At 57.2% G+C, this 24,962-nt stretch overlaps 5 protein-coding genes across 5 annotated transcripts; 3 read left to right on the top strand and 2 right to left on the bottom strand.

Moving 5' to 3' along the window:
- Positions 1-1,134: 1,134 nt before the first annotated feature.
- On the bottom strand, positions 1,135-6,964 carry P884DRAFT_271841 (uncharacterized protein; the record flags this gene model as incomplete). The annotated part of the gene is made up of 6 exons (XM_069442473.1): positions 1,135-1,220; positions 1,316-1,342; positions 1,619-5,541; positions 5,612-6,321; positions 6,805-6,883; positions 6,915-6,964. 6 exons carry the CDS (start codon positions 6,962-6,964, stop codon positions 1,135-1,137), a joined length of 4,875 nt encoding a protein of 1,624 aa, XP_069295193.1.
- Positions 6,965-7,494: 530 nt separating this feature from the next.
- P884DRAFT_229012 (mitochondrial carrier domain-containing protein) lies at positions 7,495-9,235 on the top strand. The gene is made up of 7 exons (XM_069439739.1): positions 7,495-7,692; positions 7,765-7,787; positions 7,850-7,860; positions 7,925-7,954; positions 8,017-8,100; positions 8,160-8,635; positions 8,769-9,235. Exons 1-7 carry the CDS (start codon positions 7,638-7,640, stop codon positions 9,002-9,004), a joined length of 915 nt encoding a protein of 304 aa, XP_069295192.1. The 5' UTR covers positions 7,495-7,637; the 3' UTR covers positions 9,005-9,235.
- Positions 9,236-10,506: 1,271 nt separating this feature from the next.
- Positions 10,507-13,020, top strand: P884DRAFT_207233 (uncharacterized protein; the record flags this gene model as incomplete). The annotated part of the gene is made up of 5 exons (XM_069438776.1): positions 10,507-10,549; positions 10,615-10,775; positions 10,837-11,613; positions 11,823-12,015; positions 12,092-13,020. 5 exons carry the CDS (start codon positions 10,507-10,509, stop codon positions 13,018-13,020), a joined length of 2,103 nt encoding a protein of 700 aa, XP_069295191.1.
- Positions 13,021-14,090: 1,070 nt separating this feature from the next.
- Positions 14,091-17,664, bottom strand: P884DRAFT_62070 (uncharacterized protein). Its single transcript, XM_069445991.1, has 5 exons — positions 17,354-17,664; positions 17,181-17,276; positions 15,645-16,856; positions 14,642-15,585; positions 14,091-14,566 (listed from the first exon to the last, which is right to left on the bottom strand). Exons 1-5 carry the CDS (start codon positions 17,470-17,472, stop codon positions 14,148-14,150), a joined length of 2,790 nt encoding a protein of 929 aa, XP_069295190.1. The 5' UTR covers positions 17,473-17,664; the 3' UTR covers positions 14,091-14,147.
- Positions 17,665-22,111: 4,447 nt separating this feature from the next.
- P884DRAFT_301976 (glycoside hydrolase family 55 protein) lies at positions 22,112-24,946 on the top strand (the record flags this gene model as incomplete). The annotated part of the gene is made up of 7 exons (XM_069444902.1): positions 22,112-22,190; positions 22,245-22,316; positions 22,392-22,465; positions 22,529-23,018; positions 23,103-24,090; positions 24,186-24,253; positions 24,429-24,946. The coding sequence occupies 7 exons, from the start codon at positions 22,112-22,114 to the stop codon at positions 24,944-24,946; spliced, it is 2,289 nt and encodes a 762-aa protein (XP_069295189.1).
- Positions 24,947-24,962: the final 16 nt, after the last annotated feature.

Raw genomic sequence — 24,962 nt, 5'->3', positions numbered from 1 at the left:
ATGCAGATCCCACCTGCAAGTGAGGTGGGAAGCTCAGGCGACCGACCGATGGAGAACCGGGAAGTGCTATGAGAAAAGCGGGTGCCATTCGGCCCTCGAGCTCGAGGTTCGCCATGTCACCCCAGCGGCTGAACCGGGCAGGCAGCAAGAGCGTGCTCGGGGAGCCTGGAATGCGGGACATGCATTCAGCAAACAAACAATGCGACAATGAAGCACGACGCAGCCTGGCATATGTGTGTATGTAGAATGTATGTATGTGCAATAGTGCAATAACATGCAACTATGGGATGGTTGGGGCAAGGCAGCTACCAAGTCACGCCGCTCAGTTCCTTCCTCGCTTTCAGCATCAAGATCAATCGCCGGGGCAGCCCTAGGCAGCACAGGCTGATGATGGGGGGACAGCTGCCTAGCTCCGTAGAAGTTATCACAAGCGGGGAAGTCGCCAGTCTCTTTGAAAGGCTTGCAACTTAGATCTTTGGCGTTTATGCTCATAGCGCCATCGAATGCGCTCATCAAAGGCCGGTACTCAATGTGTAGGGGCACACATACAAAATACCAAGTACTTCAACTCGGGGCAGTTTGTCTGTCGCAGCTAGGGGAATGCGGAAAGCGACTCTTCCACTTGGTCGATCAAGACGACTCCGGATCTGATATGATAACACTTCGCTTGATCCCGTGTTCTGTATGCATGCGTGTATGTCCGGATTACACCGCACGGGGGTGAGAGCGCGTGGTTGGTCGCGGCAATCGGCTTGTCGACAAACAGGGCAATCCGCAGGGCTATCCCATCCGATCCGATCCGCGCCGTGCAATGGTGTGCCTCTTGTGACGAATTGGATACATCAAAGCTCCGGACGAAGGCCAATGTCTGTAAGGTAGGTTTGAGGTATTTGGACGCACTTTTCAATCATCGCACCTCCTGCCCCTCCGTCGAATGCCCGCAGCAACACGTGGACAACAACCACCAGAGCAACCCTAAGCGAGCAGAGCACGACACTGGGTGCTCCCGTCGAGCCACCATGTGGCGGTCTCTGAGCCTGCCACATCAATACCGGTGCCATCTCCTCTATCTGAGACCTAGTTGCATCTGTCGATGCTCTCTGCTGGCTCGTCTACGGATTCGAGCTTTGCCAGTTATCGCGGATCGCGATAGCCAATGATGTGAAGCAACTTCTCGATCTCCATGTACAATAAAAAGGGAATCTGCGAGTATACAAAAGCTGATAAAACAGTAGAAGCAGGTAAGCCCTCCAACTCCAATCCCTAGCGGGGACCATGCAGCCATGTCCGGTCGGCTCTTTCTATGTATACATACCACTTCTCGTACCCGTATGCCCATATACTGCACAGCGTAAGGGATGTGACTATTACTTATCTCCACCAGCAGCAACACCCATCATGCCTTCTTCCTTCCCTCCTCTCCCACCGCCACTACTACCACCACCGCCGCCTCTCCCCTTTCCATTCCCCTTCCCCTTGGCGCCCCTCGAACCTCCCGCCCCACTAGCACCAGTCCCGCTTCCTCCTCCTCCCCTTCCCCGGCTCTCGCCTGCCTTGTCATCCCTGCTCCCAGCACCTCCACCCCTCCCGCCTCTTTGCCACCTACCGGCCGCCTTACCTCTCCTACCCCTTTTACTACTACCTTCACCACCACCATCACCGCCCTCCGCCTCGGATGCTGCTGCTGCTGCTGCTGCTGCTGCCGCCGCCGCCGCCGCCGCCGCCCGTCTCTTCTCCTCCTCCTGCATCCGCTTGCTCTCCGCGTCCCACCACTCCTGAAACTCCTGTTCTTGCTGAATCTCCTGGAGCGAGCGCTTCGCGACCGCCTCTTTCACCTGCTCCTTGTCGCGCGTCTGCTGGCCCATGATGTCTTGCATGCTCAGACCCAGGAGCTGCTCGGTTCTGGGCGCTGGGGGGATGTACACTCTGGAATGCGGGACGATGATGCTTGATGTTGCCGAGGTGGGCTTTTCGGCGTGGCTGGGGTTGGTTGCTGGGGTGCGGGGCTGTGGTGATTTGGCCCCGGCGACGATCGATGAGCTCGGCGTGCGCTGCCCTGCGAAGCGGGTGTCGGGGGAGGCCGTGCGTCGGTGAATTGGTATTGGCCCTGTGACGTCGGGGGATGATAGTAGACTCTTGGACGGCGTCTTGTCCTTGCCGACTGTCTTCCATGGGGAGGCCTGGGATTCGCCGGCTGGCCGCTCCCAGACGTTCTTGGGCCGCTCTGCCTTGGCCGCCAGCAGTGCAGCTTGAGCTGCCTGTGCCACCTGCTGCTGCCGCTTCTTCTCCTTTTGTGATAGTTTCTGTGGAGGTGCCTTTGGCAACGACTCTTTGGCCCTTTGCGCTGCTAGGCCCTCAGAGAGACTGGACCGGGTTGCCGTTTCCGACCGGATGATGTCGCGGAGATCGAGCTTCGTGATCGGTGCAACCGTGGTCCCCCAAGGCTGCCCTTTCTGCAGGGGGGTCGCAGGGGTAGATCCTTTTGCCGCCTTGACTGGCGTCTGAAGCGATGTCGCTGGGTTGGCCGGCGATTCGCCAAGGTTTAGGCGTATCTTTTTGCCTGAGCCTTTCCAAGAGCTGCCCATTGACGGGTTCTGGTCGAGATTGGGTGTCCCCTCGGCGGGCTTCCGCGTCTTGGACAATGGACTAGTAGCCAGTGAGGCGTCGTCATCTTCCATGTCGAAAATCATGTCTCCCTGCGAGGCCTTTGGTCGGAGACTTGGACTGGGGGCCTCGTTGCTCTCGGCCCTGGACACTTTCCTGGATCTATCAGGGGTGGGTGTGGAGGGGTCAGGGTCGTCAAGACTTCCATATCTAGTCTTGGAGGCGGATGCCAGTTTCTTCTCCTCCTCCCTCTGCGCCTTGAATGCCATTTCTCTGATCCGGCGCTGGCGTTCCTCGTCAATCTCCTCGGCCAACGAGGGGTTGTTCTCGTGAAGCAGCATCTCGGCGCGGCCGCTCCTCACGAACGGTGACTGAGCGGCCTGGTTGTCTCTGACCACCTCGTCTAACTCGAGAAGCAGATCCGCATCCAACTCGTCGAGAAGGTGGTTTTCGAGCATCGTCTCCAGCTGCAGGCAAATGTACTCCAGTCCCACGTCCTTGAACTCCGTGACAGAACAGGGACTGATGGCGTTCAAAAGGTGAGCGATATTACGAGTATTTGCGAACTTCCCCATAACATGCTGGCAGATCTGCGAAAGTCTGTCCAGCATCAAGTAGTTGGCTATCGACATGACTTCCATGACCAGGTCCAGGAAATCATCCAGGGAGTCGCAGACAGCGTGATCGAATAGCTCGGCACCGGAGTCCCCATAGATGAACTGCAGTGCGTACTTGAACGCTTTGGGATCCGCATGATCCAGCTCGATCTTGATCCGGTCAGCGGAGGCTGCCCGACGGCCCTCCAGCCACAACCCCCGAGAGCGCCCATAGAAGAGGCCCTGGAAGAAAGGGCATCTCTGGCAAATAAAGGTGCTGTGGACGGGTACCTCGGCTCCCTCGAGTTGAAGCAAGGCGTCACCGTCATCAAAGAAGCGAGGGTCCTTGATGGCGAGCTGGAAATCCTGATCCATGGACTTCTTGGGGTCCACCTGCAGCCTCGCTGCCGCTTCCAGACCATTCATTCCTAAGCGGCTGGCAAGCTTCATGACCTCTTGGCGGATCTGGCGATACCGATACGCCAGCGGTCTAACATGTCCAGTAAAATTCCATACAGGGATGACCTTATCTTCGTATGCAAAGAGGACGAGGTTTAAAACCGACACCAGGTCTAGACCTTGGAACGACACCAGCGCCTTGCCGTCTGCATCGCTGATGTTGAAGAATTCGTGAGCATATGACCCCGCCTTTCGGAACTGTGCAAGTGCACTTCGAAGAATGGGGCTGCGGGCGGAAAGCAGCCAACCGTGGATAGGTATCTGGATATCAGGCGAGGAGGACGTGCAAACGGCTGCGTCCAATGGGTCATTCTTGTACGACCACGACGTGACGTGCTGTGCCAGGTCACTTTCAATGTCGGCCGATTTGAGCACTTCGTAGGCGACGGGCCCGATACGGTCTCCGATGTCGTCCTTTCCCCAGAACTTCCAGACCTCGTCATTCTTATTCTTAGGTTCGGACGCCTTGAAAGCGGCAAGACAGTTCAGTGGCGCCACGTCTTCCCAGAGCGACTGGCGGCCGATTGACAGCTGCTCCCTCATCACATCCGAGTCCTTTCGGATAGCGGCAAAGGCCCCAAACGCGGATGCCCGGACAGCAGCAACCTTGGTGATGTAGGGCACTCGCTGGAACTTGTAGTCGTTCCGCTTGGATTCCGACGTCCAAGGCGACGTGTCCTTGGCTTTGGCTCGTTTGATTCTCCGCCAGACGGCCCCGGATTGGGTACTGATGATGACGGAGCCATGTTCGCCAACCCCGACGGAGCGAACACCGTCTCGCCTGGCCGACCAGATGCACTGCGCCTGCGTAACTGCTCCCTTGATCTTGGAAGGGTTCGTGGTCGATGCGGTAGAAGGGTTTGTTTCGACCTTGTGATCGAGATGCATTGTGAACAAGTCGCCGCGCCGCGTAACCGCAGCGATCGTCTCTCCGCCAGACGTGATGTAGTTGATCTGGTTCCAGGCGGGATCTTGGCGATTTGCCAGCTTGATGTTGCCCACCAAGTCGAGAGTCGCAAAGGGGAACCTGACGATGTGATAGCCATATGCGGTAAACACGCAGACTGTGTGGTTCTGCAACAGGACCGTTGTGGCCTTGTCGACTGCAGTTACCATGACGATCGGGGACGAGAACAGAGATGCCGCGACTTTCCTGGGCGTTTGCTGATACTCGAGCGACCGGGAATCAGCGTCCATCAACGCCAGCTGACCGATGTTCTTGCCCCAGCAGTAGAGCGATGTGCCGGTGTGGGCAACCGAGTGTATCGAAGAGGCAGCAATTCCCACAATAACCTCCTTCTTTAGCGGACCGAACACTTGGCGCGGCACGGTGCTGATGGGATCCTCATCCTTTTTTGCCGGCTCAGGAAGCGCATATCCCAGCTGATAGTGGGCGTTGTTGCCCCAGGTCCACAGTGCACCAGTGTCGTCGATGGCCATGGAATGATTCTGGCCTAGCGCGACCTGGACAACCTTCCTGTCGGCAAGCGGCCCCTGCACGGGGGTAAACGTGAACCGAGTGTTCTCATCCCCCAGGCCGAGTCTTCCTCCACGGCCAATGCCGCAAACATAGAGGTTAGATACGGGGTCCGCCGTTAGCACGGCGCTATGCAGCTTTGAGAGGGCCACATCTTGAATCAGCAGCGGCCGATTCAGGACCAGAGTTGGGATCTTGGTCAGGTCCTGTGACGCAGTTCCCTCTTCGCCAATAGCTTGCAGGAACTCTCTGTGAAACCTGCGCAAAAGGTGGTCGGGACGCTTGAGGGACACGCGCTCCGGGAATTGACGGTCATCCTCGTCGCCGAAACCCAAGGAGAGGTTTCTGTTGCTGCCGAAAGCATAGAGATCTTCGCCGGCTGCGTTGTTGGCACATTTGGCACCCCTGTTTGTGTGTCAAATTGGGGACCGCAGAAGGACAGCGACGAGCATGAACGAGGACCGAGCCAACTTACCGGTTCTTATCCAGAAAGACCTCGGCCTCATCACTATCGGATCCGTTCTCGGGCTTCGCCAGGTCGACCAGGTCCTTCAAACTACGCTCGCCGATGGTCGAGTGATAGAGGTCGAACGGGCTGAAGCCTTCGTGGTCTTTCGTCTTGATCAGCTGTCCTACCCGGTGGAGTGAAGCAGTGTGGCTGTGGCCCGTCAGGTCACTGCGTTCCTTCTCCAGCAGAAGCCGGGCAATGGAGATATTCCCCGCATACAACGCCCGATGGAGCGCGTTCCAGCCACTCTCGGGGTCCTGAACGTATATATCGGTTGCCGGGTGCGCAAGCAACGCCTCCACGAAGGATATTGCGCTTTCGGCGGTCGAAGATGCGGCGCGCAGCAGAATGGTCAGACCGGCGTGGTCGCGACTATTAACCTCGTTCCGTCCGAGGCCACCATGTCCATGCCGTGCGCTACTACCCGGACCTGATCCAAAGCCCGGAAGCTTGCGCGACTTGGTCGGGCCGCGGGGCGAGGTGCCGTAGGCGGGAGTCCCCGCCGAACCCGAAATCAAGTTCTGATTTCGGGAACCACTCTGCGCACCATGGACTGCGGGAGCGAGAAGGCGTCGGAATCCGTCGACATCGTCTTCCCAGTAATGTTTCCACAGAAGATGCGTCATGTGCCGGATGCTAATCGCGGGTCGTCCTTCGAGAGCTTCAGATGCACCTCGCTGTGGTCTCTCGGATCACGGCCTGTTTAAAGGTGCGATAGGAAGCTCGAGAAAGACCTCCCCACGCGAAGGGTCAAGCTGGGACCCCAAGGTCTCGTGCGCAGAACGGCTGATAGCAGCAATTTTTTTCGTGCGTGGCGATATCGTGCAAGGACGCTGGTTCCTCGGAGGTAGCTCGACGGCGCAGTGGAGGTCGATTAGACTTGGGATCTGCTCGTTGAGACCAGATTTCTGCTTTCCCCTGATGCTCGTGGTTCGTATAGGCTCGGGCTTGCGCGAGGAACGTCCGCTAAGTTCAGGGCGAGAGGCACGACGCGATTGACGTGGGGGAAGGGTTCTGGTCATATCTCCTGGAACGTGTGCGCAACCGTCGCGATAACGTTAGCCCCCGCGTTCCCGCTAACACTGCCGGCGCTCTGGGCCCGGCGTCTTCCACCCACCAATGGGATCGCAAATCGCACCCTCATGCTTGAATTACCTTACCTTAGCAACTTGCAGAGCAGTCAGCGGGCTCGAATGAGGAACGACCTGCAAGAAGCGAACCTTCGGGCTTGTGCTGTGTCTGTATGCGCCGAGGTTGTAGTAATTATAACAACAACAGGTATTGGTAATTGTGCAGTCTCAATTTGACCTTGACAAACATGGTGTCAGGAACGCACGCGAAGACGGACTTAAACTTAACACTACCTTCTTGATTCAATATGTATATATAACACATACAGTATGATTCATACAACTACCTTTAACTCCACTGACAAAAGCGCCATATCCCGTGCTTGGGTAGCTACCTATTTCGTACACTCATCAGATGTTGTCGCTGCATGTAGAAGACCCGGGTCCCAGCTCTGCTCTCAACAGTCTTCAACAGGCCCAAGCTTGCAGGTTTGCTGAACCATTCCGTTCTATCCAGTCCACCATATATACGGATATCGCCTTTACGTAAAAAGAAGGCTCTTGAGGGTTTCGTTGTCGCCTCTCGACAATCGGGTTGCGTCCGGGTTAGGGTTTGCAAATGCTATTGCTTTCATTTAGCCGGGCCGGGGAAGAACGGAAGTTAGTGCATGGAATGATCCGAGCCGGGGGCTTGGGGCCCGGGTCTCCGATGTCGTCTCTCCAAACTGTGGGGGTGGGGGCGGGCAGCTTGCATCCGAGTCGCCAAAACTCCCACTTTCGGCTCTCTGAATTTCGGTGACACAAGACAACTTCTCTCCTGCAGTCTATTGATACCCTACCTTTCTTCGTCCAATTCTTTCCTTGTTTATTTCCCCCCGTTTGCGGCATATTCCCGTAGCAACCCGCCCCGAAAACAAGACAAAATGGCGTCAGCAAAGGAGAAGGCGCCGCTGCCGTTCCGCTATACGTTCATGGCCGGTGAGCGGTTTCCCAAGAGCATCCCGAAGCAGCCGCCGAGACTCGGTCAGCTAACCAAGTACTTCAATTCAGGCGCCATTGCCGGTGTATCTGAAGCACGTTGACCAATGGCTCCAACGGGCGTCAATTCTCACGCTAACACCTAGGGCGCGCATAGATCCTGGTCATGTAAGCCCTGCCATGCTCGGACGAGGTCGCGCGCCTCAATTGCTAATGCTGAACGCTCAAACAGGTACCCGCTGGATGTCGTGAAGACAAGAGTGTGAGACGGCTACCTCCCGTTCATTTGATACCGACCCTCTCTCCCGGCTGACGACCGAAAAGACAGCTGCAGACCGGTAAAGGCTCCGGTGCCGATGCGTACAGTGGCATGCTCGACTGCTTCCAGAAGATCATCCGCAACGAAGGGTATGCGTCAGGAACACTCGCATACATGGAAGGGGTGGTGGTGTTGACGTTTTGGGTAGCTTCTCGAGGCTCTACCGCGGCATTACCGCTCCCATTCTCATGGAGGCGCCCAAGCGCGCGACCAAGTTCGCGGCCAACGACAAATGGGGCAAATTCTACAAGGATCTCTTTGGCCAGCAGACCATGACACAGTCGCTCTCGGTCCTTACTGGTGCTTCGGCCGGCGCGACCGAGTCCTTCGTCGTGGTGCCGTTCGAGCTCGTCAAGATCCGCCTCCAGGACAAGGCCTCTGCCGGCAAGTACAACGGCATGATTGATGTTGTCGTCAAGACGGTGCGCAACGAAGGTCTGCTGGCCATGTACAACGGCCTCGAGTCTACTCTCTGGCGCCATATTCTCTGGAACTCCGGCTACTTCGGCTGCATCTTCCAGGTTCGGCAATTGCTCCCCAAGGCGGAGACGAAGTCGGGACAAACAATCAACGACATCGTCGCCGGTACCATTGGCGGCACTGTCGGCACGATTCTGAATACCCGTACGTGAAAGCCATCCTACTCTCCCTGCGTGCCTTGAATGAGCACGAGTTCCAGCGGGCAGCCGGCTCTCTTTTCGCTCATCCACCTCCTCTAGCCCCGAAACAAGAGAACGATAACTGACATTATTTCTAGCCATGGATGTCGTGAAGAGCCGTATCCAGAACAGCGTCAAGATTGCCGGCCAAACACCCAAGTACAACTGGGCCTGGCCCGCCGTGGCGACGGTCGCCAAAGAGGAAGGCTTCGGGGCTCTCTACAAAGGCTTCATCCCCAAGGTTCTCCGGCTGGGACCTGGCGGCGGCATTCTGCTCGTCGTCTACACCGGGGTAATGGACTTCTTCCGCAAGATCAGGGATGGCGAGGCGTAGGGGCCGAATAAGGCCCTGGGGAGCGTGAAATGGGGAGAAGGGGGTTGATTGACAGAGTTTGTATATACGGGGCGAATACGAAGGGCCAATGTGGTGTTAGATTCTTTTGGCTAACTTCGTTTAGACTAGACCTTCTCAGCAGAGTTGTCTCGTGCTAGATGCTGTTATTACAATTGTTGTACATTGGCTGAGCTCAATTCTATTTGTTTCCCTCTATAAGAGAGAAAAAGGCCTGGAGATGGGCTAGTTGATTGTGTACATGGTACAGAGTATACAGAGTAGCCAATGCCCCCAACCCCCTCATCGTGAGAGGGAGAGGATTAGAATAAGGTAACCTGTGCATACGTTGCTGTCAATAGACTCCTTTACTCTTGCCTACTCCCGACTTCCGTAGAGTTTCCAGGCTGTCTTCCAGGCTGTCTTCCACTGTCGCCGGATATGGGGGTATTGCACCACCGGCTCAAACTCTTGGCCCATACCTGCCCAGGTATGCCCAAGTGCCTCAATGTACGAAGCACCTATGGGCAGCTTCACATCGCCCAGGTTATTGGCCGGACAAACTGCGCACCATTCCAGGTAGAGGTAGGAGGAAGGATGAGTGATCAAGCCAAAGCAAAGGGCATAGGTCAGTCAGGTCAGGTGTGTCTTTTGCGCGCCATTGATATTCGTTGATGGGGGCCATGTAGGCTCTCGGATCGCAGAGGCATGAGTAACCAATGGCTTGTACCATCTTCCACAGAAGAAAATAAATAATCTGAAAATAAATGGAAATACAAGGCAACTACCGAGAGACGGTATGTATGTACTGTACCTTCGTAGCCAGCAGCTGCGCTAGCTGGTGGCTGCGCAAGCTCATACGCAATTCGGCGGCGAAGACCACGAGGCGTGGCAGTGCCAAGAGACAGGTTTCGGTGTCGATGCGGCGCCCAACAGGGGATGCAGTGGATGATGTGCATGGCGGTGGCAGCTGACAGGGGTTCGCGGAGCTGGGGAGCTGGGCAGCTTTCAACAGTAGTTAGCGTACACTAGGTGCGGGGCAACCGAGGGAGCCACCAACGACGCAGTACGCGGCATGTTTCCATGGAAGTTCCATCATCCGCCGTCCAACAGCTTCAATTCATCATTTCTGCGTAGCATCCTGCTTTCTCTCTTTGCGCTCACGCAACCCCAGACCTGCAGCCCTGAAGTATTGGATCTTCGGCTTTCCGCGTGCCGACGCAAATAACAGCATCCCTCTCCAGATTCAAGCCCGGATTCCTGCTCGAGGAGTCTTGGGTATTGGTACATAATAATTACCTTACCTACCAAATTACATTACCTACCGTACCGACCGGGCGGGGCAGGCAACCAACAGAACGTCAGACGTCAGAGCTTCGGACGCCGGGCGGCCATCCTCCCATTCATTCAGATTCTATCCATCACTTGATTTCTCTAAGGCTTCGAGCTCCCGGTTCCCAACAAACACCACCACCCAACGAGTTACCACTCAGCAAGCCGCCACCATGTTTCGAGCGGCTGCGGCCGGGCCTTACGATGAGGCCATCAGTATGTTTCTACGAGCTCCCGCACAGGTCGGGGTGCACAGCTGACTTCGACTCTTCCTCCCGCAGACAAGGCCACCGACGAGAACCTGACGTCCGAGGACTGGGGCGCCATCATGGAAATCTGTGACCGTGTCTCGAGCGACCCGAACGGGCCGAAGGAGTCGGTCGCCAGCCTGATCAAGCGCCTGGCGCACCGCAACGCCAATGTCCAGCTGTACACGCTCGAGGTGAGCGCAGCGCAGCGCCGCATCGGGTATCGCTGTCGCGGACGACTGACACCCTTGCTAGGTCGCCAACGCCCTCTCCCAGAACTGCGGCAAGAACATGCACCGCGAGCTGTCGAGCCGCGCATTCACCGAGGCCCTGCTCAAGCTTGCGAACGACCGCAACACGCACAACCAGGTCAAGGTCAAGATCCTCGAGCGCATGAAGGAATGGTCCGACATGTTCAAGTCGGACCCGGACCTCGGCATCATGTACGATGCCTTCTATCGCCTCAAGCAGAGCAATCCGACCCTCCAGCCGCCCAGCGCGCCGCAGAAGAACAACCTGACGGACCTAGATCGCCAAAAGGAGGAGGAGGAGCTGCAGATGGCGCTCAGGCTGAGTCTGCAGGAGGAAGAGCGGAAGAAGGCAGCCGCTCAATCGGCAGCGGGCACGTCGGGGGCCGGGGCATCAGCCGGCGCAGGGCCCGCGAACCAGCAGCAGACGGCACCCGGCCAGCCGGTGCCGTCGGGCACCACCGCCGCGACAGTCTCCCGCGTGAGAGCGCTGTACGACTTCGTCCCGTCGGAGCCGGGTGAGCTGGAGTTCAAGAAGGGCGACGTCATCGCCGTTCTGGAAAGCGTGTATAAGGATTGGTGGCGGGGTTCGCTCAAGGGGAAGACGGGCATCTTCCCGCTCAATTACGTCGAGAAACTCACAGACCCCACCCCTGAAGAGCTGCAGCGCGAGGCCCAGATGGAGGCCGAGGTCTTTGCTGAGATCAAGAACGTCGAGAAGCTGTTGACGTTGCTAAGTGCGAGCAACACGACGCCGAGGGAGGAAGATAACGAGGAGATATCCGTCCGTCTTCTCCCCCATCATCAACTCTTCTGCCATGTTTTGCAACGCTGACTCTCGAAACACAGAAACTTTATCACCAAACGTTGGCCATCCGGCCGAAGCTCATCAAGCTGATCGAGAAATACTCGCAAAAGAAAGGTATTTGCTCCGATTATTGCGACCTTGGACCTTGCTGACGCGTCGCAGACGACTTCACTCAGCTTAACGAGAAGTTCATTAAAGCCAGGAGAGATTATGAGGCTCTACTGGAGTCGTCCATGTCGCACCCGCCAGGACCGACCTATCACCAGTACGCCATGCGCCCGCAAGTCCCGCAGGGCTACCCGCCCGCGGGACAGAGCTACGGCCCCCCTCCGCAACAGCAAGATCCGCAGCGGTTCTATACACCGGCGCCTGCTCAAGGTACGACCTCGACGGAACTAGGGACTTTAGAAGGGCGGCTTGGAGGAGCACAGAGAGCTGATGTAGATATTAATAGAGCCAGCCCAATACCCTCCGTCATCCCCTCCGCCTAACGCCTTCCAGCGTCCCGGCGCCGGAGCAGCTCCTGCTCCATTCTACGTAGCAGGTGCCGAGGTTCCATCCCAACCAATCCCGCCGCCGTCGCAGGCACCACAACAGCAGCCCCCGCAATCGCAGTACCCACAGCGACCCCAGGACCAGCGGATCCCATCTGGCGGCAAGCAGCCCACGCCACTGCAGACATCCGCCTCACCACCCCCAACACATCAATACGCGCCGTACCAAGCGTCACAAACGACTGCTCGGCCACAGAGCACCTACGGAAGCGGCCCGCAAGAGCTCTCAACCTCGGTCTATGACTCCCCGATCGCCACGCAGAACGCTCACGCGGCAGCACCTTTCCCTTCGTCCACATACACCCTGCCGGACGAGGACCCCTACACTGCCGCAGCGGCATCCAACCACAATGCCCCAGCCGCCCCCTCTGTTCCTCCCCCATCGGCCCCGGCCCCTTCAGCTCCCGGTGCGGAGCATAGGCAGCCATCTTACGGTCACGGCTCTGGGCCCGGTCAATACCCGTCGTACCACGCACAGCCCGGTTCGTATCCGGGCGGCCCGTACGACGCTGCAAGCACGGCAAGCGGCTCCGACCTCTCCCGGCCTGCGGGATCCACCATGTCTCCGCCCCCGCCGCAGCCGAGCGGGCCCGCGTACGATGCACGTCAGACGCTGCCGAGCCGGGTCGGAAGTGGTCCTCCGGCGGGTCCTGCGGGAAGTGGGCCGGCCGGACAGCAGCAGCAGCCACCGCACCAAGCCCAATACAAGGCCTATGTGCCGCCGGGGTCGTCCGCTCCGGGATCCGGATCCGGGTCGGGGCCGGCGGGCGATGATGGACCGAGTGCGCCGGCGGCGGCGGAAGGGTATTATCGGACCGCCGCGTATTAGCGTAATAATAACGAAGGTGTGTGCGGGAGTTGGCGTGTTGGTTGGTTCGGTCGGAGACCTACGAGGTGGTGGTTCTTGTTGTATAAGCGTGGATGGGCATATCGAGCATTGGCGGTCAATGTATCAAGGTCGGATTGATGTGAACTAGCATTACCCCGTGGCAAGGAATCGTGCATAATAAGATGGGCCGGGAGTGCAGCTCACTTACTGTGATGTACTTTTTCTTTATGCAAGGGCAGAGGCACCTCCTCCTGCACAAAAGCGAGGCAAGTTGAATAGCTTAGCGAGCTTCATCGTGATTACTTTATCTTAGAGATACGGAGTAGCGTAGAGGTCGACGATGAGGGTTAATGGTGATTACTTCACATAGTACGGCATCTACCCCACTATTTTGAGTCCCGTTTGAGACACTCCAACTCATTCTAACTCCCGCAACCCCCCTTTACATATGGGGGAAGGAGAGCAGGCTGTGGTTCGTGTATCCAACACTTGAGATTACACAAAAGAGGAGAGGTATTACGTGCTTTTATTGGTTCCGCGTCGGCGTCACCCTGAAGCAATAGCACGTAATACCAAAACCCTCAAGTACATACATAGGTCGTTACCCCTCACACGCAGGCTCAAGGACACTGCCCTATCCAAAAACTCCCTGGCGCTGGGGTGGGAGAGGACGTGTTCTTGATTTAAAGATGAGCCGGTCAAAGATCCCACGGCCGCATGTTGCGGCGGATGGTTGCCGTCGATCGACCATGCTGGGTTCTTCACCGCCGAGCGCTTCCAGCTTTGTTAAGGTCGTGTGCCGTCTTCTGCTTCATCCGTCGGACAACTTGGGCCTGATAGCCACTCCGTTCGTGACGCTCGACGCGAGTTGGGTATGTATGCATCACGCCCAAAGGGCGCGTGGCGCATTAGAACCCATCATGCATCCATCATCTTTCGTGCCATGGTTCCAACGTATGTATGTACAGAGAAGTCGCGGGAACCGGGTCTCAAGTTCTCGGGGCGCCAATTGATGGGGGGACCGTTGGGGAAGAACAGTATGCCAGCGGCATGGGCGCGGACAGTCTTGCTCCGTTGTGAAACAACGGGCATCAATTATCAAGGTCCATCATGGGCCCGGCCGGCGCTCAACCGAGCCCCTGGTTAGGCACCATTCTGCCGAGGGGTGTCCTATCCCTTGGCTTCTCCATCATATCCGCATACCCTTCCAGACCCGCCGCAATGATTCGCACAATTTCAAAAATGTGGGCGCCTTTGAAGGTCTCCGCCCACAGCCGGATAACCGCACAGGCCAGCTGTCTGAGTTTGGTGCTATCCGTAACGGACGCATCCGTGGACCGTGAAGGGTTGTGACCCTGGCCTTGGGCGCCCGACGATCCTGCTAGTGATGGATCGATCGGGACGGCAAACTCGGTCTCGTCCAGCATGCGGCGGACCATTTCGAGCAAATTCTTCTCTTCGGCTGATGGGGGCGGCTCAGCCGGGCCGATAGCTGCCAAGGTCAGGAGCCACTTAGACAGGAGAACGGCACATTCCAAGTTGCACACTGGGAGGAACGTCAAGTCAACGTCTTTGGATCGACACCTACCGAACACGAAGGAGGTTGCCAGGGGTAACTTACAAGAATGTTGCATGCTCCACTCCAGCGACTTGGTCTTAGCCACATAGTTCACTCCCATCTTGACGAGCATCGACAGGGCGTGGATGGCCTGGACCACTGCGCGACAGAGGCGCGGGCTTCGTACCAGTAGCGGGGCGTCGCTAAACGCCTGCGCAATCATGACATGGTCTCGCGTCTCGAGACTCCGACTAGGACTCAGGTCGGTGTGCAGTCTGATGTACGCCAGCCTTAGCAACGCTGTCGAGTTGAACGCTACCGCTCCTTCTGCGTAGGTCTCCCCGGCTCCATGTGCCGCTAGCTCATTAGCCCGAAGCTGGCGGTGCTGCTCAAAGCTAACACTCCACGCGCGGAGCGCCTGATTGATATCTTCCACGTCCTCCATTTTCAGCCCCCTTTGTATCCCAAACGGCGTCATGCTGGAGAAAGAGGTCTGCTTCAACAGGAAGATGTGTTGGATCAAGGCGTGAATAAGAACGTAGCTGCCCAGCGATGTAAGCGGGGGCGTAGGGGGCTGCGGAGGGCGGTGGAGTAGCCTTGCGAAGGCTTCTTGCAGCGAGACCTCGGTATTGGGATGTGACTGCCTGGCTTCTTGCCATTGCCAGGCATTCTCAGCCCTCCAGAGCCGTGAGGGGCTCGGCAAGCACAGGTTAACCTCGGACGTCAGGAGCAGCGGCGGCGTATTGTACGCGATGCTGCAGAGGTTGAAGAAGCAGTAGGCAACGAGCTTGGTTCGTGTGCTTGCCTCGAACCGGATCCACGTTTCCCAGTCGGTGGTTTGCTGGTTAGCTTCCGCACTCAAGCCCTCTTCGCGCAATAAAAGCGCAAGCAAGCTTTGCAGGGATAGCGCCTCGTGAAGGATGGCCTTGGCTCCCCAGAGCCCGACGGCAAAAAGAAGGAGGAGGGCTTGGATGGTCTCGAGCCGCGACTGGGGTGTGTTTGCGGAACTAATAGAATATCAGCATCTAGGAGCGTTAAGTTCGGTTTTCTGAGAGCGAGGGCTTACTATGGCTCGCGGTGAGTGTCCTGCGTCATCGGGCGGTCTTGATGTACGGAAGGGAAAGAATGCCGGAACCCAGCGCTGGGGGACGGACGTGTGGAATGCGGGCTGTAGGCGGCCGGCGTGGGCAGCAACCCGTGGACCTCATGACTATGCCGTCGTCGAATTTGCTCGAGTGCTACAGCTTTTGCAGCATACCACAGTGCATGACCACGGTTCGTTTCAAAACGGTATTGCGCGCCGACAGCCAGAATCGCCAATAACAGCTCGGGCGACAGGTCGGTCGGAGACAGTGTGGGCAAGTGGAGGATGGGAAGGTTCTCGTGGAAGCCACTGATATAGCCTTCCAGGAACCTGCTCAATGTGTGTCGCGAAGGGAACACAAAGTCGCTAGGTAGGGCCGAGGAGAACTCGTCCAACCGGTTCCTAATAATCGTGTGGTCCGTTGCTGATATCCTCCAGATCGGCGCTCGTGTCCCATCTTCGTGAATTCTAGACAATTCTCCGTTCGGATCGCGCATATCGGGGGCAAGAGAGGGAAACCTAGACGGAAACGCAGAAGGAGGCTTCGACAGGCCTCGCCCCAGTTCAGCTCCAGAGGGGCGCGACCACATACCGAAACCCTGCTCAGCTTCGAGCGATGGCGGCAGGAAGTGAGAAGAGGTTGCATAATCATCGAGGAACAAGTTATAGTCGTCAAAGACCGGAGGTGGTGGCTGCGTTGGATAGCCCGGTGCCAACGCCCCGGGATCTTGATCTCGCGGTCGGTCTCCGTACGGCATCGCGTCATGGTACGCCTTGACCGGCCCCAAGTCTGCCGGTGGCGGAGCGAGCCCTTGCATCATGTTCGGTTGCATGCTGTTGACCTCCCCACCGGACGCGAGATGGGTAGCAGCATCCGAGAGGAGATCGAGATTGCAGGCGGGTGCCCGTGCGGAAAGGCGCGAGTCGGGCGGTAGCGATGACATTACAGATTGCTGAACGTGGTCAGTCCGGTAGTGATCGTGCACCAGCCGTGGCTTCTGTTGTTGCTGTTGTTGTTGTTGCCGTTGCTGCTGCTGCTGCTGCTGCGACATGCTGAGCATTTCGGTGTCGATCTGGGCCTCGGCTGGGCCAGGAGCAACTCCTGCCGAGGAGAGTTTTCGTGACCGGGTGCCATCCTTATTGCTGTTGCCTTCGTTGAGATGGACCAGCTTCTCATGGCGGACAAGTAAGTCCCTGATGTCCATATAAGCATATGTTCATCACGAGCGAGAAATACATAAACGAAGAAGCAACTTGGAAAACAAAATGGGCCTCGGTCGGCCCGTCGTCCTTGAAGCAGATGATGATGGGTGAGGTCGGAGATGAAGATTGGCAAGATATGGAGCGGCGGGAGGGAGGAGAGTGTAAGGCCTGCGTCCTATGTGGTAGCAAGAGGGGAGTTGGAGAAGCTGTGCGAGGCAAGGCCGGGGTTCAGATCCCATGCGGAGGCTGGGGCAAGAAACACGAAGAGGTGCAGAGTGCAGAAAGGCAAAAAAGGACAGAACAGGGCTCACTCACCGTCGCCCAAACGTCTTCCCACAACGAGGCCAGAGACAGGCAAAGGGCTTTTCCTTGGTATGGGTTCTTTCGTGTCTCTGGACATGCTCCACGCGTCTAATATGGGACAGCAATGTAAGCCAATATACGGCATAGAGGGTCCGGATGGGAGGCTGGTTCTGATAGACACTGACCTGAAGCGCTTGCTGCAATATTTGCACGGCAGCACCTTGGGCTTTTGCGGCCGAGTTTCCCCATTCTCCTCGGTACGGTGTGACGGGGGTGATGCCTCGATTGACTGGAGCGGCAACATTGCGCAAGAAGCGAGGGTCTTCCGGGCCAGTTGGGGTATCAAAACGGAGACGTTCCAGTGTAGCGGAGGATAGACCACCTCGCGGGCCCCGTCGAGAGCGGGGGAGAAGGGGATGGGAGGAGCAAGACGGGGAAGATTGGGAGCCAAATACTGCCAAACAAGGTATTGCGGGGTTGTCGGTCAGTGACAAAATGGCCGAGTTCCCGTTCCCAGCCGGAGATGCCAGCGCCCGTCCTGGTACGCGAAACAGCAAGACTTGGGCGCCCACGTTGATCTCGCCCGTAGGTAGTAGGGTCGCCACGGATAAGGGTGCAGGGAAGTTCTAGGCACCTCGGGTAGTTAAGGTACGGTATGTACCTACGAGCTGTGTCTGTGTAAGGAAGGGATGGACGGTTCTCTGCTCGCAACACAATCCTCGAGCACGTCCAAACGACTGCCACCCTGCAGTCGTCGCCACCCACTCACCGAGCCTAGAGTACCACGGCACCAAAGGAGACACAAAGGTGGCCCGGAGTGTCGGGACTCGATCTGCTACTTCCCTCTGACCTAGTTCGAACAGAAGACTTCTGTGCACCCGAACCAACGCGCATGCGCTGGGGACCTGAGAGTTGGGTTAAAGGGCGGCCACGCTGGATTGGTGATGACGGCCACAGAGCCACCAGAATGCGGGCAGTGGGCCGCGAGCTGTGCGGGTGATGGCGGTACTCTAGTGTAGCACCTAGAGGTAGAAAGACAGAAGATGGACCCAGGTTGGATCTCTCGACTTTCTGGGCTTGGCGCCTGCCCACACGATGTTTCAGGATCGGGCAAGTGCAGACGTACAGGCCATCCCGTGACGAAAGGGAGGGAAAAACAAGGATGGCAAAGCGATATCCGACCAGAAGGGCCAAAGAGAAATGTGGGAAGAGCGGAGTGGAGATAAGCAATGTGCAATAAGGTCAGAGAACCGAGCGGTAAGAATCAAGACGGCGGGAGCTTGAGAGGAACTGATGGGACTGGTGTGGTTGCAGAATGCAAAACGCGGGGAAAGGGATGGGGAAACGGGGAAGGACCACCATCCACTCGGTAGCGTAAGAATTGCAATGGGGAGAAGGCGCGAGCGTCATCCTGGAAGGCCGGATGTTGCGTGTGGTCCGAGTCGGCTTCTGGCCAAACATCCCTGCGCCACTTCCCACCACGGTTCATATTAGACAGAAAAATAGGCGTACCTCCAACGAAGCATTGGACCTGTCCAAACCTGGTCTGAGCTCGGCAATACTCCGCAGACTCCGACGTTATTTGTGCAACAGTTCCGAACCTCCTGTTCTTCGATTCATCGCGATATTCAACTCATCGCGGGAAAGGATTCAACCAGAAGTCGAGCTCGTGTGCTGCGTTTTTTTTCTTCAACGGTCACGGCGCCATCTCGGTGGCCCGTGACGTCTCTGTACAGCGTATATACTACAAGTAAGTTTGGGCGTTTCCCTGTTTTCTTTTTTTTATCTCCATCTCCGCACCGGATTGTGGGGGCGGGGAAAAGAAGCCACAAATGTGCTCGTTTGGGGTTGGCCCTCAACGTCGAGGCAATTCAGACGGGGCCTCGCTTTCTCTTGCGAGGTTGATTAGGGTCCATCCAAAGCCCTACTTGGTTTCTCACCATAACACGAACTATTGACAGATCTTTGCAGTTACTAATTGTTTCGACATCGTCGCCTCAGCGGTAAGCCGAAGCCCCGGCCTCTTAGTGCTAAACAGATCAATACCACCATGCATCCCCAGCCGCTCCTACAGGCAACAACAAAAAACTACGCCTCTGGAGCTACAGAGCATGGGTTTCCTGCCGTGTCAAAAGGACCGACGAAAAGATCGACTTCAGTCGAGCTCTTGGAGCGTCTTGAGCGGAAGAGCCGAGCTCAGCATGTTACACCAGAAAGCGGGGTGCGTCTCCGGCAACCCACTGACAGTTGCATTCACGGAAGTGGAACCGAGGAGGCCTGCGACCCTGGCCGACATCCTCGGAAGCAGAGAGCAACAGGATCGCCAAACTCAGCAGTGGAAAAAAAAAGGAGAATATGAAAGGTGCCGGTCCTCACCGCCTCCTTCTTCAGTCTACGAAGCCCCGTCGACTTTCCGAGGTGTGCACATGGGTACCGCGTGCTCTACTGGCTTGTGATCCTTCTGCACGACAGCCATTGTGGGGTGAGTGGAGGCGCTTGGTTTGGAGATCTGGGGAAGCTCTGATTTACCCCTGTCAGGAGGGGGAGCGCCCCGCAAAATCCCAAATGCGGAGACGGTCTCGGCGGTAACTACCATGGACTCGCCTGAGAGTGCGGACAAGCAGAGCGGCCTGAACTGCTTGTGCACTAGCACCTGATTGTGTCACGGAATGTCCACTACCGGCCCTCCTCTTTCCATGGAAGAACTCGCGTTGCCACGACGCACAGACGCACGCACGCACACAACAATCGCTTGCGGGGCTCTCTCCAGTCCGCTGGAATTGTGGCTGCCGAGCTCCCGGACTCGACGAAAACCAGTGTTCGCCCTCGAAGCCCGTTGCAAAACCCATTTTTGCTTAGATATATATATACGCAGTCCTGTGGATATCAGCATACGGATTAAACACATACAGACCGCCACTCCACCTTAGACCGGTGGTGAGGGACAGCACAGGAGTCGCTGAATCAGTCTGTCGAGCGCGAGCGTGCTCCGACACAATGCTTGCGAAAGCATGACGCGCTAAAGTGCGGCAAACCCTCGAATTTTCGGCCCGGTATTGAAGTGTGGCTTCTGCTTGCCTCGCTGCCTGTTCTGAGGCATGGTGAGGTCCCAGCGCGGACAACGTCTCTGACAACGTCTCTGACAACGTCTCTGTTTCGAGGGCAACTCTTTGCGATGGTTGAGCCAAGGCGTTTCGGTGCCTGGCACTCAGGCACAAATAAATCAGCGCGCATCGGCATTAGCGGGGGTCGTCGATTGTCAATCCTAAAGTGCGGCTTTGAGGAAGAAAAGAATTTATACATGTAGGATCTCTATGCGCGTCTCCGGCCGTCGTCTTGCACCGAAAAATGGAAAACCGGCTAGCCGGCGGGTATGTCGTGCAGACGGTTGAAAGTAGTAGAGTCCTCGAGATTACTGGCGCCGGTCAATATCACAAACGACCCAGTATCGTCTCCCGCCATAACGCCTGGTCAGGAAGCGAATATGGGACGCGTCATGATCCAAAACCCAACTGCCCATTTGGTGGACAGCCAGACCTGGCTTCGAGAGCATGCTCAGGCTTATGGTGTAAACAACTGTGGGTTCACCAAGCAGCTATACCGGAGACTGCGGCAATCGTCGGTGATGATTGGGGGTGCTTTCCTCTGACAGCATCGAAGCCCTCCCGGAGGACTTCGTGGGGTTCTCGAGCTTTGCTCGTGACATCAATCACTGTTGTCATGTTTTGCCAGCATGCAAAGGAAAGGGAGTGGTAAATGTGAGGTCTCATCAAGCCCAAGAAAGACAATGGGGTCACGGCTGCTCGATCTGATCTACGATTCGTCGGCGGCGAGAGCCCGCACTGTCGGGCGCGTAGCATCCGGCCCTATTCGGACCCATCTACCTCCCGGCACTCACAGAAAGTTCGCCCGCTTGGACGAATCAGATTCTTTCAGCACGTTCCAGGGACGCGGCTGGCCCCCTTCATCAAACTACAGACGTGTTCACATGCAACTCCTTCAAGGCCAAACCCGTTCACTTGTTGTCGGGCTTAACCGCATCCTGTCTCTGAATTCTGGTTAGAGTCGACGATCTACTAGTAGAACTAGAGTTCGAGGTCACCAGATGCTGTCCGGTGAGGCTCAGCTGCTCTATGTGAGACATGATCAAGTAAGCGAGCACTCGCGCGCCCAGTCCTCGCACCACGGAAGGCGCTGTTTGTTTGAGTCGGGGAAGCCGCCGGGTTTTGGTGTATCGCAGCCGAGACTTCCAATTACTTAGCATGGCTTGTCGAAAGCCTGGAGACCCGGTTCAGAGCAGGGATTTTGAAGCGGAGTACAATGACAACAGCATACTTTGAACTCGGTCTTCAATCTCCCATAAAACAGCCAAGCAACTGAGGAGCAGTTCTGATGGCAGCAGTCGCCAATATCGAAGCCACACTACGTTACCTAGCCTGGCCAAATGCTTGCTTTTTGGGAAACATGGGCCGGGGACGGAGCTAAAGACAATCGGCCCTTTGGTATGTGCCTAGATCGTGGGTTACGTTCTCGGCGGCTTGCCGCGTTTCTGGAGACCGCGACGGTTACATTCTCCGAGCAGGCATAGTGTACGCCGAAGAAGAGGTGGGGGGCATGCTCTCGACAGTGAAAGTTCTTGGTGCCCAGCTCGCCAAACCCAGTGGGTTACACGTTCTCTCCCCGGCGCTGTCCCTTTCCTTTCTTTTCCATGTAACTTGCGCACGTGAAGTGGTTCCAAAGCAACGTTTTGTCTTTCGTGGGGAACGTGGATGGACGATGTGGCTGGTCATGGAGTATATAATAGTAACCAGCAACACGCCCCTGGCGGCGGCTGTGGCAGAAGGCATTCTTGAGTCTCCGACGAGTGTACTAGCTGGTTGACTCAAGGTTTGTTTTTGGTCTCCAGTTCAGAGCAGCTACTCATCGGGCAAGCAACAGTCGTTATGCGACTCCTCCCAGCATTGCTGGCTGTTGCCGGCTTCGTGGGGACGGTGAAGGGACACTGGCTCGGGGAGATCTCTCGTGAGAGCTGTCAGCGCGGGTTGTAGTCTGAAGTTTCAACTGACCGTTCGATAGATCAGGGTTTTGCTCCGTTTGCCGGGGCCAACTATCCCGTCTTCCGCAACGTTAAGGACTACGGCGCAAGAGGTAACCACCCCCCCCCCCCCCCCGGGGAAACTGGTACTGGCTGCTGTCCCGGGCTTGCGGTTGACATGTGACTAGGCGATGGCGTAACGGACGATACGGCAGCCATCAACGCCGCCATCAACGCCGGAAACCCTTGCAACAGGGGCTGCGTAAGTGAAGCATGAGATGGGGAGGCTTGACGGGCAGGGCACAGTGCTCACGCGCTCTTAAAGGCATCGACGACCCAAACCCCAGCAGTGATCTACTTTCCCGCCGGCACATACCTGATCTCTTCGTCCATCAAGCCGGCCTACTTCACCCAGCTCATCGGCGATGCTTCGTCTCCGCCAACGCTCAAGGCGACGCCCAACTTTGCCGGGTTCGGCCTCATTGACAGCAATCCCTACTACACCGACGTGCTGAACTGGAAGTCTCAAAATGTCTTCTTCCGCCAGATCCGCAACTTTGTCATCGACACGACCAACATCCCGCCCGCAACGGCTGCCACCGGTATTCACTGGCCGACGTCTCAGGCGACCAGCCTCCAGAACATTGTGTTCAACATGCCCGCCACACCCGACGTCGTCCACGTCGGCCTGTTCATGGAAGAAGGAAGCGGGGGCTTCTTGACTGACCTGGAGTTTAACGGTGGTGCCACTGGTGCCAGTATGGGAAACCAACAATTCACCATGCGGAATATGAAGTTCAACAACTGCAAGACGGGTAAGTATTGCACCCGTTCCAACCCCTCCCCCTCTTCATCTTTACGACCTGGGATGTCAAATCAGACTGGGCTAACGGACGAAGCCATCATCCAAATTTGGGACTGGGGTTGGACGTATTCCGGCCTGTCCATCAACAACTGCCAGGTCGGTATTGACATGTCGAACGGCAACACGATGAACGTGGGCTCGATCACCCTGATTGACAGCAGCTTCACCAACGTGCCTGTTGCCATCCTCACCTCTTGGACCGAGAACCCGAACCCTGCCACGGTCGAGAGTCTGGTGATGGAGAACGTGGTACTGGACAACGTGCCCGTCGCCGTCCAGGGACCAAACGGAAGAACCCTGCTCGCCGGCGGGTCGACGACGATCAACGGCTGGGGCATCGGCCACAGCTACGGCTCCTCCGGCCCTACCTCGTTCGCCGGTCCAATCACTCCCAACTCGCGCCCGGGAATCCTCCTCAATAACGGGCGGTACTTCACTCGCTCCAAGCCGCAGTACGAGAGCGTGCCCGTCTCGTCCTTCCTGTCGGTTCGGTCGGCGGGAGCCAAGGGCGACGCCTCGACGGATGACACGGCGGCGCTCCAGAACGCCATCAACACAGCTGTGTCTCAGAACAAGATCCTCTTCCTCGACTACGGCATCTACCGCGTGACCAGCACCATCAGCATCCCGCCCGGCGCCAAGATCGTGGGCGAGACATACCCCGTCATCATGTCGTCCGGCGCCTTCTTCAACGACATAAACAACCCCAAGCCCGTGGTCCAGGTCGGCAAGTCGGGCCAGCAGGGCCAGGTCGAGCTGACCGACTTTATCGTCTCGACGCAGGGGAGGCAAGCGGGGGCGATCTGCATCGAATGGAACCTCGCCAGCGACGCCGGCAACCCCAGCGGCATGTGGGACGTCCATGTGCGCATCGGTGGCTTCACCGGTACGCAGCAGCAGGTCGCCCAATGCCCCAAGACGCCGGGCAACCCGGCCGTCAACGACAACTGCCTCGTGGCCTATATGGGCATGCATGTCACCAAGGGAGCAAGCGGGCTATACATGGAGAATGTGTGGATCTGGTATGTTGCCACCTGATATCATATCGCTGTCGTTTGTCGGCGGCGGAGGAAGACATGAAATATCAGGCGGGAGTAGAGCTGACACAAAAGAACAGGACTGCCGACCACGATATCGATGATGCTCAGAACACCCAAATCACCATCTATGCCGGCCGTGGTCTCCGTAAGCTTTTCTTTTTCTTCCCCCTTTCCTCTTCCCAGCCCTCACCTTCTCCCCCCCACCCCGCTCCCTCTTTCCAAAGATACACAGCCTCCTGGGTTCTTACGGAGGAGACCGTCCCGAAGGGCTTGCAAGGAACAGGAACTGACCAACCGCACACCACCACACCATCAAACAGTCATCGAATCCGAAAATGGTCCCCTATGGCTCTGGGGCACGGGTTCGGAGCACTTTGTGCTCTACCAATACCAGTTCGCCGGCACCAAGAACATCTTCATGGGCCAGATCCAGACCGAGACGCCCTACTACCAGCCGACCCCGAACGCGCTGGTGCCCTTCCCGGTGGCGTCGGCGTTGCGCGATCCGGATTTCCAGGCGCAATGCGCGGGCGTCGAGGGCAACTGCGCGGCGGCGTGGGGCCTGCGCGTTGTCGACTCGAGCGACGTGCTGGTGTACGGGGCCGGGCTGTACTCGTTCTTCAGCGACTACAGCACCGCCTGCTCGACGTTTGACGCCGGGCAGACGTGCCAGCAGCGCATCACGTCCATCGAGGGCTCCGCCGCCAACGTCAACCTGTACAACCTCAACACGATCGGGACGCGCGAGATGCTGACGCGGGATGGGAGGCGGGTCGCTTGGTACGCGGACAACCAGAACACCTTTGCGTCCAACGTGGCGGTGTACAAGAGCAACTGAAGGCTTCCGGGTTGAA

This window comes from Thermothelomyces heterothallicus (assembly GCF_042370625.1).
Source record: "Thermothelomyces heterothallicus CBS 202.75 unplaced genomic scaffold P884_scaffold_23, whole genome shotgun sequence".
NCBI classification, from domain to species: Eukaryota; Fungi; Ascomycota; class Sordariomycetes; order Sordariales; family Chaetomiaceae; genus Thermothelomyces; species Thermothelomyces heterothallicus.
This window is presented reverse-complemented; position numbering and strand designations above follow the sequence as displayed.